The 15345-nt window shown below is 43.5% G+C and overlaps 1 protein-coding gene across 4 annotated transcripts in view; it reads right to left on the bottom strand.

Moving 5' to 3' along the window:
- Positions 1-861: 861 nt before the first annotated feature.
- Positions 862-15345, bottom strand: part of si:ch211-161h7.4 (protein piccolo) — a 48019-nt gene continuing 33535 nt past the window's right edge. For 3 of the 4 annotated variants that reach the window (XM_036945619.1, XM_036945620.1, XM_036945622.1), the window contains 5 exons: positions 11343-11413; positions 5066-5254; positions 4833-4993; positions 1691-1781; positions 862-1366 (listed from right to left, as the gene is read on the bottom strand). In XM_036945619.1, coding sequence (XP_036801514.1) covers positions 1284-1366; positions 1691-1781; positions 4833-4993; positions 5066-5254; positions 11343-11413 — 595 coding nt within the window. In that variant the 3' untranslated portion in view covers positions 862-1283. Of the gene's footprint in view, positions 1405-1690; positions 1782-4832; positions 4994-5065; positions 5255-11342; positions 11414-15345 lie in introns of all 4 variants that reach the window. The other variant, XM_036945621.1, reaches the window with a different exon arrangement.

Raw genomic sequence — 15345 nt, 5'->3', positions numbered from 1 at the left:
TGGAATACCATGGAATCGTCTGGTGAAGGAGAGGTCAAGAATGAGAAACTAGGAGCCCGACCAAGTGGCCAAACACAAGCAGAACCGTTTGAGCTACCGGTTGAACCAGCAGATACAGCCATAAAAGACCATCTGACTGAAGGAACAGTTGGGGGACCAGAACCCAACCATGGTAGCCCTTTTCCAGCAACTGATCACCTGCCTTGAGAGGAGGGACGAAGACCTCAAGCAGGAGTTACGGAGTCTACGCCAATCTATCCTCACAGCTCCTCACCAAGCGGAACTCATCAGTGAGAGCCCAAGATTGGGTCTGCCAACACCAGGACGATAAAGGCTCAAAGGCTCCCCAAGCAGTAATGAGGCCAGCCCCAGCCCCAGCACCAGGACACCAGTCCAGCAGTGTAAACATCCATCTTCCAGCATTCCTGAGGAAGGAGCCAAAGATGCCCTCATACCAGCATGGGGAGGACATTGAAAACTACCTGCTGAGGTTTGAGTGCATGGCCAAGACGTGGCAGTGGCCGGAGGTAGAGTAGGCCTGCAGACTTGTCCCATTGCTCACGGGCAAGGCCTTAGAGGCTTACACAGCAATGGATGAGGGGCTGTCCAACGTCTACAAGGGCTTGAAGGAAGGGCTGCTGGTGAAGTTCGACATCTCCCTAGAGATGAACCATTCCACAGGTGCAGGTTCATTAATTGTTTATGGTCCATTGAACAAGCATTGGGAAACAGTGTTTAAACCCTTTACAATGAAGATCTGTGAAGTTATTTTGATTTTTACACATTATCTTTGAAAGACAGGGTCCTGAAAAATATATGTTTTTTTTTTGTTGCTGAGTTTAGTAGAATAAAGCTAACACAGCCAGGGCTGAATTACTTTTTATTTTTACATACCATGTGTTTGCAACAGTTGACAGAAGATTAATATTCCAATAAAAATACCCAGAAGCCTTTACAAGTTATTTCATTGGTCACATTAAATATACACAGTAGGGGGGCACAAGAAACCATAGAAACAAAAGTATTGCTATTTACAAATGTTACTGTGACAATAAGACAATAACAAGCACTTACAGCAGAGCCCTCTGTACAATTTTAATCTTTCTAACTTTTCCATTTAAATCACTGGCTGGTCATTTCCTGTTAAGTCCTTGGGAATGTCAATGAGGTGGGTGAATGTCTCTCATAAGTTGAGGTACCTGGTGGTCGTCTGTAAGGATCCTTCACTACTCTGACCTGTCACTATTGTACTTTACTGAGCCCCTGGCTGTGGTCTCCAGGCCTCACTCTGAGCTCTCTGCCAGCATCCTGGTGAAGTGTAGAGCAGCAGGTTCCTGGGTCAGATTGTGGAGGCTGTAGGCATGGCCTGTTGGACAACACAGGGAGAGGGTCAGAAGACATGGCCTGTTGGACAACACAGGGAGGGGGTCAGAAGACATGGCCTGTTGGACAACACAGGAGAGGGTCAGAAGACATGGCCTGTTGGACAACACAGGGAGGGGGTCAGAAGACATGGCCTGTTGGACAACACAGGGAGAGGGTCCGAAGACATGGCCTGTTAGACAACACAGGGAGGGGGTCAGAAGACATGGCCTGTTGGACAACACAGGGAGAGGGTCCGAAGACATGGCCTGTTGGACAACACAGGGAGGGGGTCAGAAGACATGGTCTGTCCTGGGTTAAAACTCACCACATGGGACCATGAAGGTCTGTCCTGGGTTATAATGGTTCTCTTTGCCATTGATCTTCACAGTTACTGAGCTGGTTAGGAGGTTATACACCTGGAACAACAACAAAATACAGCTGGTTAGGAGGTTATACACCTGGAACAACAACAACACACAGCTGGTTAGGAGGTTATACACCTGAACAAATTGATACCCTTGTATAATAGAGATAATACCCGAGCCCTGAAGCCTCCAGAAAATGTTTAGGAACTGACGCTCCACCAACCTGGAGGTATTCCAACTAGCTGGTAAAAAGCGGTTCGGTCATCCTTCTTTTCCAGTCTTATTGAGCAGAATAAAAACAATCCAAAATGTATTTTGATACTGTCGCAAAGCTGACTAAAAAGCAGCATTCCCTAAGGGAGGATGGCCTAGCAGTAATTTGATCATGATGATTAGAAAACAGCTTATGGACTCTCTTTTAATATGCGTATTTCTGCAAAACTTTGTTGTCACGAGTCTGCACAGAACTGCCAGGACAGAACTGCCAACTGGACCCTATTCCAACTAAACTAATGAAAGAGCTACTTCCTGTGCTTGGCCCTCCTGTGTTGAACATCATAATTGGCTCCCTATCCTCCGGATGTGCGCCAAGCTAACTAAAAGTGGCAGTAATAAAGCCTCTCCTGAAAAAGCCAAGCCTTGACTTGAAAAAAAAAAAAAGTATACATGTTTGAAACCTGACCGTTGTACATTACTTCAAATAATGAGGCATGTTTTTACCTTGCTTCAAAGTAGCCTAGCCAAAATCCATCCAGAGAAACATGGCAATTATTTTATAAAGGCTTCCTCGTGCCATTAACAGCATTTCACTCCTGTTCTATTGGTTTTCATATATATATATATATATATATCAAAAAAAGTGTTGTCTAGAAGCCAAAGGCCCAATCCTAGTCATATTAGAAACCCCGTGCTAAGAACTATTCAATGCTGGTCTGACCAAACATAATCCCTGCTTCATGATTGTTTTTTCTCACGCGGACTGGGATATGTTCCGGGCAGCTTCCAAGAATAACATTGACGAATACGAGTCGGTGAGTGAGTTTACCAGGACGTGTATAGGAGATGTTTCATCCACTGTGACTATTTGTTGCCATTGCATTCTACGGTTCTGAGATTGTCATCTCTGTCACACCATTAGGTACGCTGTTAAGAACAGTGTTTTCCCACAAATTGCATTTTGGCAAATGTTTAAAAAAATGAGGTTTTGTCAGTTGCTTCATTACAGGAGTTGTTGAATAATAGGCCTTTCGACTGGAAGACATATGCAACAATAGCCAGCCTGTCTACATTAATCTCTTAGTGAAACATTTACATTCCTTGTATGTATGCATACTGTTAGGAAAATCATTTTACTGTTAGTAAAAATAAATACATTTGTTGACCGGTTAATAAGGGTCGGTTAGATTTTCATCTAGATTTGTTTTTTAAGGAGTGAAATGTGATTCACAATATAAATCCAGATTTTTTTTAAAGTTCTCTCTGAATAAGCTTTGTTGCACAATTAGAAGGTAAATATAAGCCTTACACAACCATAAGACCCACTAATAATTACACCATTTTATCAAAACCTCTTTTTTGCTATAATCACTATTCTGGCTTTCAAAATTAAATTGTTACAAATGTAACTAGAACAATGCACATCCACTAATAATGACAAACATCTGGAGCAGGAATAATAGAAAATTAACACAGGTCTCATAATGCAATTTTTTAAAATGGTGCCGAAAGATGGGACTGCCCCACTTCTTCCTCTTAGAAAACTTTGCAGTATTTTGTTTTTTTATGTATTATTTCTTACAAATGTTCTTAGAATGTTAGCCCAGAATTATTACATACAACCGGGAAGAACTATTGGATATCAGAGCGGCGGTAACTCATCAGCACTAGAACCATTACGACCAGGAACACGACTTTCCCGAAGCAGATCCTTTGTTTGCACCCCCAAGGGCAATTGAACTGATTCCAGAAGCCGACCCGACCCTTAAAACCTACCCTAACCACAAACCGTGGATAGATGGCAGCATTCGCGCAAAACTGAAAGCGCAAAATACCGCATTTAACCGTGGCCAGGTGACTGGGAATATGGCTGAATACCAACAGTGTAGTTATTCCCTCCATAAGGCAATCAAACAGACAAACCGTCAGTATAGAGACAAAGTGGAGTCGCATTTGAACGGCTCAGACACGAGACGTATGTGGCAGACAATGACGGACTTCAAAAAAGAAAACTATCCTTGTCGTGGACACCGACATCTTGCTTCCAGACAAGCTAAACATCTTCTTTGCCCACTTTGAGGATAACACAGTGCCACGGAAATGGCCTGCTACCAAGGACTGTGGGCTCTCCTCTGTGGCCGACGTGAGTAAGACATTTAAACATGTTTGGTGGAGGAGGAATAATGGTCTGGGGTTGTTTTTCATGGTTCGGGCCCCTTAGTTCCTGTGAAGGGAAATCTTGACGATACGGCATACACAGGGGCATTGTCATGCTGAAACAGGAAAGGGCCTTCCCCAAACTGTTGCCACAAAGGTCAAAGCACAGATTTTAGACGATTCTGTGCTTCGACCTTTGTGGCAACAGTTTGGGGAATGCCCTTTCCTGTTTCAGCATGACAATGCCCCTGTGCACAAAGCGAGGTCCATACAGAAATAATGGTTTGTTGAGATCGGTGTAGAAGAACTTGATTGGCCTGCACAGAGCCCTGACCTCAACCCCATTGAGATGATTTGGAACACTGACTGCGAGCCTGGCCTAATCGCCAAACATCAGGGCTGTTGGTAATGTAGTGTATCTGACATCACACTGAACTCTGATATTGTCTTTGTAGAACGCGTAGGGGTGTATTCTGTGCTCAGTCAATGATTTCGATGTGAGAAACAGAGAACAGACCACAACCCCCTTCCAAGCTCAAATCGTTCATTCTTCGGATCTACACGATTCACGTGGATGGCCTATTTAGAAATCAAAATGGCGAATATCGCAGAAAAGCGACAATTTTGCATCCCTGATGGTTTTAGGGATCAGGGGTTAAAGGTTACTCAGAGTGCTAGGGCTGTTGTCGACCAGTAGAGGGTTAGGGGTTAGAGGTCAGGGTTACTCACAGTGGTGGCGCTGTGGTCCACCAGCAGAGGTTTCTTCATGTAGGAGCCCAGCAAGATCTTTCCATTGGAGAAGGTTTCAGCCAGAAGGTCCATCTTGTAACCAAGAGCTCTGTCTCGATACGAGAACCACTGGAAATGATCTGGGCTGATCTGGCCTCCCTCTGATAACACAACACAGGACAACATCACACTATTGTTGACCTATTGCCCCATCTCTGTCTGTGTGTACATACGTTTCCCAGTGGCAGGCCAGAGCAAAGCCATCCAGTCTGTGAGGTTGGCCTTGTCCTCCAGCTGCAGTGTGATGGCTCTGAGAGGAGGAGCACAAAGCTCAGTCACAGCCTCAGGGTCCGACAGCACGATGCCAGGAGGGACAGACTGATGGACAGACGGATGGGGCGTCACTCTGAACGACTGGACACCTGTCATGAAGAGGGCAGGGTTAGAGGTCAGTGGAATAATAAGAAAGTAGTATACAGTGCCTTGCGAAAGTATTCGGCCCCCTTGAACTTTGCGACCTTTTGCCACATTTCAGGCTTCAAACATAAAGATATAAAACTGTATTTTTTTGTGAAGAATCAACAACAAGTGGGACACAATCATGAAGTGGAACAACATTTATTGGATATTTAAAACTTTTTTAACAAATCAAAAACTGAAAAATTGGGCGTGCAAAACTATTCAGCCCCTTTACTTTCAGTGCAGCAAACTCTCTCCAGAAGTTCAGTGAGGATCTCTGAATGATCCAATGTTGACCTAAATGACTAATGATGATAAATACAATTCACCTGTGTGTAATCAAGTCTCCGTATAAATGCACCTGCACTGTGATAGTCTCAGAGGTCCGTTAAAAGCGCAGAGAGCATCATGAAGAACAAGGAACACACCAGGCAGGTCCGAGATACTGTTGTGAAGAAGTGTAAAGCCCGGATTTGGATACAAAAAGATTTCCCAAGCTTTAAACATCCCAAGGAGCACTGTGCAAGCGATAATATTGAAATGGAAGGAGTATCAGACCACTGCAAATCTACCAAGACCTGGCCGTCCCTCTAAACTTTCAGCTCATACAAGGAGAAGACTGATCAGAGATGCAGCCAAGAGGCCCATGATCACTCTGGATGAACTGCAGAGATCTACAGCTGAGGTGGGAGACTCTGTCCATAGGACAACAATCAGTCGTATATTGCACAAATCTGGCCTTTTTGGAAGAGTGGCAAGAAGAAAGCCATTTCTTAAAGATATCCATAAAAAGTGTAGTTTAAAGTTTGCCACAAGCCACCTGGGAGACACACCAAACATGTGGAAGAAGGTGCTCTGGTCAGATGAAACCAAAATGGAACTTTTTTGGCAACAATGCAAAACGTTATGTTTGGCGTAAAAGCAACACAGCTGAACACACCATCCCCACTGTCAAACATGGTGGTGGCAGCATCATGGTTTGGGCCTGCTTTTCTTCAGCAGGGACAGGGAAGATGGTTAAAATTGATGGAAAGATGGATGGAGCCAAATACAGGACCATTCTGGAAGAAAACCTGATGGAGTCTGCAAAAGACCTGAGACTGGGACGGAGATTTGTCTTCCAACAAGACAATGATCCAAAACATAAAGCAAAATCTACAATGGAATGGTTCAAAAATAAACATATCCAGGTGTTAGACTGGCCAAGTCAAAGTCCAGACCTGAATCCAATCGAGAATCTGTGGAAAGAACTGAAAACTGCTGTTCACAAATGCTCTCCATCCAACCTCACTGAGCTCGAGCTGTTTTGCAAGGAGGAATGGGAAAAAATGTCAGTCTCTCGATGTGCAAAACTGATAGAGACATACCCCAAGTGACTTACAGCTGTAATCGCAGCAAACGGTGGCGCTACAAAGTATTAACTTAAGGGGGCTGAATAATTTTGCACGCCCAATTTTTCAGTTTTTGATTTGTTAAAAAAGTTTGAAATATCCAATAAATGTCGTTCCACTTCATGATTGTGTCCCACTTGTTGTTGATTCTTCACAAAAAATACAGTTTTATTTCTTTATGTTTGAAGCCTGAAATGTGGCAAAAGGTCGAAAAGTTCAAGGGGGCCGAATACTTTCGCAAGGCACTGTATCAATAAATGGATTGTAAAGTTCCTGGGTTGGCTCTGCAGTCATCCTGGAAACAGGTCTGTCCAACACATCAGTGCCTTCAGAAAGTATTCACACCCCTTGACTTTTTCCACATTTTGTTTTTACATCCTGAATTTAAAATGAATTAAATAGAGATGTTTTGTGTGTCACTGGCCTACACACAATAGCCCATAATGTCAAATTGGAACTATGTTTTTAGAACATTTTACAAATAAATGAAAAATGAAAAGCTGAAATGTCTTGATTCAATAACAATTCAACCCCTTTGTTATGGCAAGACTAAATAAGTTCAGGAGTAACAACTCGCTAAATGAGTCACATAAATTGCATGGACTGACTGTGTAACGTAATAGTATTGAACGACTACCTCATCTCTATACCCTACACATAACCACGAGGCCAATGGTGACGTTAGGGTTGAATGGCTGTGATAGGAGAAAACAGGATGAATCGACAACATTGTAGTAACTCCACAATACTAACCTAATTGACATAGTGAAATGAAGGAAGCCTGTACAGAATAACAAATATTCCAGAACATGCATCCTGTTTGCAACGAGGCACTAAAGCAAAACTGCAAAAGATCTGGTAAAGCAATTTACATTTTGTCCTGAATACAAAGTGTTATGTTTGGGGCAAATCCAATACAACACATTACAGAGTACCAAACTCCATATGTTCAAGCATAGTGGTGGCTGCATCATGTTATGGGTATGCTTGTAATCGTTAAGGACTAGGGAGTTTTTCAGGATAAACAGAGTGGCACAAAGCACAGGCAAAAACCTATAGGAAATCCTGGTTCAGTCTGCCTTCCACCAGACACAGAGGTGAATTCACCTTTCAGCAGAACAATAAGGCCAAATCTACACTGGAGTTACTTACCAAGAAGACAGTGAATGTTTCTGAGTGGCCGAGTTATAGTATTGACTTAAATCTACTTGAAAATCTATGGCAAGACCTGAAAATGGTTGTCTAGCAAAGATCAATAACCAATTTGACAGAGCTTCAAGAATTTTGAAAAGAAAAATGGGAAAATGTTGCACAATCCTGGTGTGCAAGCTTTTAGAGGCATACTCAGAAAGACTGCTGTAATATTTGCCAAAAGTGCTTATAGAAAGTATTGACTCAAGAGGGGGGGGAGAATACATAGGTAAATTATATATTTCTGCATTACATTTTCAATAAATTAGCAAACGTTTGGAAAAACATATTTTCACTTTGTCATTAAGGAGTACTGTGTGTAGATGGGTGACTTTATTTGGATCCATTCTGAACTCAGGCTGTAACACAACAAAATAAGTCAAAAGGGTAGGAATACGTCCTGAAGGCTCTGTACTTTAAATGTCTCATATCAAACTTCACTTAAAGTGCATATAAAATCCCAACACACTTTAAATTAAAACAATAAATTGGAAAAGTCCAAGCAAACAAACAGGAATCAGTAAAACAGAAGCAATACAGGCTCCATAGGACACACTAGGTTAGGACAACATGCTCCATAGGACACACTAGGTTAGGACAATAGGCTCCATAGGACAACAGGCTCCATAGGACACACTAGGTTAGGACAACATGCTCCATAGGACACACTAGGTTAGGACAATAGGCTCCATAGGACAACAGGCTCCATAGGACACACTAGGTTAGGACAATAGGCTCCATAGGACACACTAGGTTAGGACAACAGGCTCCATAGGACACACTAGGTTAGGACAACATGCTCCATAGGACACACTAGGTTAGGACAACATGCTCCATAGGACACACTAGGTTAGGACAATAGGCTCCATAGGACACACTAGGTTAGGACAATAGGCTCCATAGGACACACTAGGTTAGGACAACATGCTCCATAGGACACACTAGGTTAGGACAATAGGCTCCATAGGACAACAGGCTCCATAGGACACACTAGGTTAGGACAACAGGCTCCATAGGACACCCTAGGTTAGGACAACAGGCTCCATAGGACACACTAGGTTAGGACAACAGGCTCCATAGGACACACTAGGTTAGGACAACATGCACCATACGACACACTAGGTTAGGACAACAGGCTCCATAGGACACAATAGGTTAGGACAATAGGCTCCATAGGACACACTAGGTTAGGACAACAGGCTCCATAGGACACACTAGGTTAGGACAACATGCTCCATAGGACACACTAGGTTAGGACAACATGCTCCATAGGACACACTAGGTTAGGACAATAGGCTCCATAGGACACACTAGGTTAGGACAATAGGCTCCATAGGACACACTAGGTTAGGACAACATGCTCCATATGACACACTAGGTTAGGACAACATGCTCCATAGGACACACTAGGTTAGGACAATAGGCTCCATAGGACAACAGACTCCATAGGACACACTAGGTTAGGACAACATGCTCCATAGGACACACTAGGTTAGGACAATAGGCTCCATAGGACAACAGGCTCCATAGGACACACTAGGTTAGGACAATAGGCTCCATAGGACACACTAGGTTAGGACAACATGCTCCATAGGACACACTAGGTTAGGACAACATGCTCCATAGGACACACTAGGTTAGGACAACAGGCTCCATAGGACACACTAGGTTAGGACAACAGGCTCCATAGGACACACTAGGTTAGGACAACAGGCTCCATAGGACACACTAGGTTAGGACAACAGGCTCCATAGGACACACTAGGTTAGGACAACAGGCTCCATAGGACACAATAGGTTAGGACAATAGGCTCCATAGGACACACTAGGTTAGGACAATAGGCTCCATAGGACACACTAGGTTAGGACAACAGGCTCCATAGGACACACTAGGTTAGGACAACAGGCTCCATAGGACACACTAGGTTAGGACAACAGGCTCCATAGGACACACTAGGTTAGGACAACAGGCTCCATAGGACACACAAGGTTAGGACAACATGCACCATAGGACACACTAGGTTAGGACAACATGCACTATAGGACACACTAGGTTAGGACAACAGGCTCCATAGGACACACTAGGTTAGGACAATAGGCTCCATAGGACACACTAGGTTAGGACAATAGGCTCCATAGGACACACTAGGTTAGGACAACAGGCTCCATAGGACACACTAGGTTAGGACAACAGGCTCCATAGGACACACTAGGTTAGGACAATAGGCTCCATAGGACAATAGGCTCCATAGGACAACAGGCTCCATAGGACACACTAGGTTAGGACAATAGGCTCCATAGGACAACAGGCTCCATAGGACAATAGGCTCCATAGGACATACTAGGTTAGGACAACAGGCTCCATAGGACACACTAGGTTAGGACAATAGGCTCCATAGGACACACTAGGTTAGGACAACAAGCATCACAGGACACACTAGGTTAGGACAATAGGCTCCATAGGACACACTAGGTTAGGACAACATGCACCATAGGACACAATAGGTTAGGACAACAGGCTCCATAGGAAACACTAGGTTAGGACAACAGGCTCCATAGGACACACTAGGTTAGGACAATAAGCTCCATAGGACACACTAGGTTAGGACAACAGGCACCATAGGACACACTAGGTTAGGACAACAGGCACCATAGGACACACTAGGTTAGGACAACAGGCTCCATAGGACACACTAGGTTAGGACAACAGGCTCCATAGGACACACTAGGTTAGGACAACAGGCTCCATAGGACACACTAGGTTAGGACAATAGGCTCCATAGGACACACTAGGTTAGGACAACAGGCTCCATAGGACACACTAGGTTAGGACAACAGGCACCATAGGACACACTAGGTTAGGACAACAGGCTCCATAGGACACACTAGGTTAGGACAACAGACTCCATAGGACACACTAGGTTAGGACAACAGGCTCCATAGGACACACTAGGTTAGGACAACAGGCTCCATAGGACACACTAGGTTAGGACAACAGGCTCCATAGGACACACTAGGTTAGGACAATAGGCTCCATAGGACAATAGGCTCCATAGGACAACAGGCTCCATAGGACACACTAGGTTAGGACAACAGGCTCCATAGGACACACTAGGTTAGGACAATAGGCTCCATAGGACACACTAGGTTAGGACAACAGGCTCCATAGGACACACTAGGTTAGGACAATAAGCTCCATAGGACACACTAGGTTAGGACAACAGGCTCCATAGGACACACTAGGTTAGGACAATAGGCTCCATAGGACACACTAGGTTAGGACAACATGCATCACAGGACACACTAGGTTAGGACAACAGGCTCCATAGGACACACTAGGTTAGGACAACAGGCTCCATAGGACACACTAGGTTAGGACAACAGGCTCCATAGGACACACTAGGTTAGGACAATAGGCTCCATAGGACAATAGGCTCCATAGGACAACAGGCTCAAGGCTCCGTACTTACAGATGTCGTCATTCTCTTCATAATCCTCCAGTTCAATCATGGAAGACGGTCCGCTTTTGAACCCTTTTAACCTGTTGACAAAAAGGAATGGATCTCCTGACAGTGTCATGTTGGACAACAGTCACTCATAACGTTGTTTAGAAGAGAAGCAACAGTCAGAAATACACCATATATATACATATATATATACATACACATACAGCAGTATGTGGAAACCCCTTCAAGTTGGTGGATCTGTCTATTTCAGCCACACCCGTTGGTGGAATCGGCTATTTCAGCCACACCCGTTGGTGGAAACGGCTATTTCAGCCACACCTGTTGGTGGAATTGGCTATTTCAGCCACACCCGTTGCTGACAAGTGTATAAAATTGGACTCTGGAGCAGTGGAAACGTGCTCTCTGGAGTGATGAATCACGCTTCACCATCTGGCGGATGCCAGGAGGACGCTACCTGTCCCAATGCATAGTGCAAACTGTAAAGTTTGGTGGGGGAGGAATAATGGCCTGGGGCTGTTTTTCATAGTTCGGGCTAACCCCCTTAGTTCCAGTGAATCTTAACGCTACAGCGTACAATGACATTCTAGATGATTCTGTGCTTCCAACTTTGTGGCAACAGTTTGGAGAAGGCCCTTTCCTGTTTTACCATGACAATGCCCCCGTGCACAAAGCGATGTCCTGGGGCGGCAGGTAGCCTAGTGGTTAGAGTGTTGGACTTGTAACTGAAAGGTTGCAATATCGAATCCCCGAGCTGAACAGGGTAAAAATCTATCGTTCTGCCCCTGAACAAGGCAGTTGTTCCTAGGCCGTCATTGAAAATAAGAATTTGTTCTTAACTGACTTGCCTAGTTAAATAAAGGTAAAATACAATGAAAACAGTGTTTAGAAGCAACAATCAGAAGTAAAAGATGCTGAGAAGCAACAGTTAGAACTAACAAGAAGTCGACCGATTATGATTTTTCAACGCAGATAACGATTATTGGAGGACCAAAAAAAGCCTATACCGATTAATCGGCCAATTTTTTATTTTATTTACAGGGGGGCAAAAAAGTATTTAGTCAGCCACCAATTGTGCAAGTTCTCCCAATTAAAAAAGATGAGAGAGGCCTGTAATTTTCATCATAGGTACACTTCAACTATGACAGACAAAATGAGAAGAAAAAAAATCTAGAAAATCACATTGTAGGATTTTTTTATGAATTTATTTGCAAATTATGGTGGAAAATAAGTATTTGGTCAATAACAAAAGTTTCTCAATACTTTGTTATATACCCTTTCTTGGCAATGACAGAGGTCAAACGTTTTCTGTAAGTCTTCACACACTGTTGCTGGTATTTTGGCCCATTCCTCCATGCAGATCTCCTCTAGAGCAGTGATGTTTTGGGGCTGTTGCTGGGCAACACTGACTTTCAACTCCCTCCAAAGATTTTCTATGGGGTTGAGATCTGGAGACTGGCTAGGCCACTCCAGGACCTTGAAATGCTTCTTACGAAGCCACTCCTTCGTTGCCCAGGCAGTGTGTTTGGGATCATTGTCATGCTGAAAGAACCAGCCACGTTTCATCTTCAATGCCCTTGCTGATGGAAGGAGGTTTTCACTCAAAATCTCACGATACATGGCCCCATTCATTATTTCCTTTACACGGATCAGTCGTCCTGGTCCCTTTGCAGAAAAACAGCCCCAAAGCATGATGTTTCCACCCCCATGCTTCACAGTAGGTATGGTGTTCTTTGGATGCAACTCAGCATTCTTTGTCCTCCAAACACAACGAGTTGAGTTTTTACCAAAAAGTTATATTTTGGTTTCATCTGACCATATGACATTCTCCCAATCTTCTTCTGGATCATCCAAATGCTCTCTAGCAAACTTCAGACAGGCCTGGACATGTACTGGCTTAAGCAGGGGGACACGTCTGGCATTGCAGGATTTGAGTCCCTGGCGGCGTAGTGTGTTACTGATGGTAGGCTTTGTTACTTTGGTCCCAGCTCTCTGCAGGTCATTCACTAGGTCCCCCCGTGTGGTTCTGGGATTTTTGCTCACCGTTCTTGTGATCATCTTGACCCCACGGGGTGAGATTTTGCGTGGAGCCCCAGTACGAGGGAGATTATCAGTGGTCTTGTATGTCTTCCATTTCCTAATAATTGCTCCCACAGTTGATTTCTTCAAACCAAGCTGCTTACCTATTGCAGATTCAGTCTTCCCAGCCTGGTGCAGGTCTACAATTTTGTTTCTGGTATCCTTTGACAGCTCTTTGGTCTTGGCCATAGTGGAGTTTGGAGTGTGACTGTTTGAGGTTGTGGACAGGTGTCTTTTATACTGATAACAAGTTCAAACAGGTGCCATTAATACAGGTAATGAGTGGAGGACAGAGGAGCCTCTTAACCTGTAGACACCCAGCCCGTGAACGGGACTGTTATCATCATCTGACACTAATTAGCATAACGCAACGAACATAAATCTTCCTAGAAAATATTCCTATTCATGAAAATCACAAGTGAAATATATTGGAACACAGCTTAGCCTTTTGTTAATCACCCTGTCATCTCAGATTTTCAAAATATGCTTTACAGCCAACGCTAGAAAAGCATTTGTGTAAGTTTATCATAGCCTAGCATAGCATTATGCCTTGCTAGCAGCAGGCAAACTTGTCACGGAAATCAGAAAAGCAATCAAATTAAATCGTTTACCTTTGATGAACTTCGGATGTTTTCACTCAAGAGACTCCCAGGTAGATAGCCAAAGTTCATTTTTTCCCAAAATATAATTTTTTTAGGCGAAATAGCTGTTTGTTCTTCACGTTTGGCTGAGAAATCGCCCAGAAATTGCGGTCACCACAACGCCGAAAAATATTCCAAATTAGCTCCATAATATCGACAGAAACATGGCAAACATTGTTTAGAATCCATCCTCAAGGTGTTTTTCTAATATCTATTCGATAATATATCCGTCGGGACAATTCCATTTTCTCTAGGACCGATTGGAGTAATGGCTACCTCTGCACTTTACGCGAGAATCTCTCTCGGAGCCACCATGTGACCACTTACGCAATGAGCCCTCCTACGGCTCGTTGATGGTACATTCACAGACATATAGGGTCATTGGAACGAGTCATTGAAAACCTGGGGCACTTCCGGATTGGATTTTTCTCAGGCTTTCGCCTGCAACATCAGTTATGTTATACTCACAGACACTATCTTTACAGTTTTGGAAACATTAGAGTGTTTTCTATCCAATTATATGCATATTCTAGCATCTTTTCCTGACAAAATATCCCGTTTAAAACGGGAACGTTTTTTTCCCCAAAATTAAAATACTGCCCCCTAACACCAAGAGGAAGTTACAGGTCTGTGAGAGCCAGACATATTGCTTGTTTGTAGGTGACCAAATACTTATTTTCCACCATAATTTGCAAATAAATTCATAAAAAATCCTACAATGTGATTTTCTGGATTTTCTTTCTTCTCATTTTGTCTGTCATAGTTGAAGTGTACCTATGATGAAAATTACAGGCCTCTCTCATCTTTTTAAGTGGGAGAACTTGCCCCACTGTATTTGTGTCACAATGTTGGCCTGGGGGTAGGTTTATGACAGTCATAAATACCTCTTCTCCCCCTTTTTCCTCTCTCTACCCTACTGATGTGACATTTGAAAATCCCTTGGTTAAAAGAGATTCTGGGAACATCAGAAGGTGGGGGGGAAATGAACTATATTCTGGTAATCTGACCAATTGAACATATGCAGTGGTACTTAATGAATATGATGTCAGTTCGGTTGTCATCTGAGACATTCTCATCAATGATAAGATGACATAAGCTCTACAGTGGAAAGTCTGCACATTGTAGTTATCGGTTTCACATAGAGTTGTTGTTCAATTTAAATGTTTGAATATAAAATTATTGGTGAAGAGATTAAATGTAATTTTATCTTCCAAATGAGAGATTTGGGTTTTCATAAGGTTAGGGCTCTGCTCAATCAGTGGCCCGCCCCTGTGAAGGGACATGGGTTA

Source organism: Oncorhynchus mykiss, chromosome 15, assembly GCF_013265735.2.
Source record: "Oncorhynchus mykiss isolate Arlee chromosome 15, USDA_OmykA_1.1, whole genome shotgun sequence".
Taxonomy (NCBI): Eukaryota; Metazoa; Chordata; class Actinopteri; order Salmoniformes; family Salmonidae; genus Oncorhynchus; species Oncorhynchus mykiss.
This window is presented reverse-complemented; position numbering and strand designations above follow the sequence as displayed.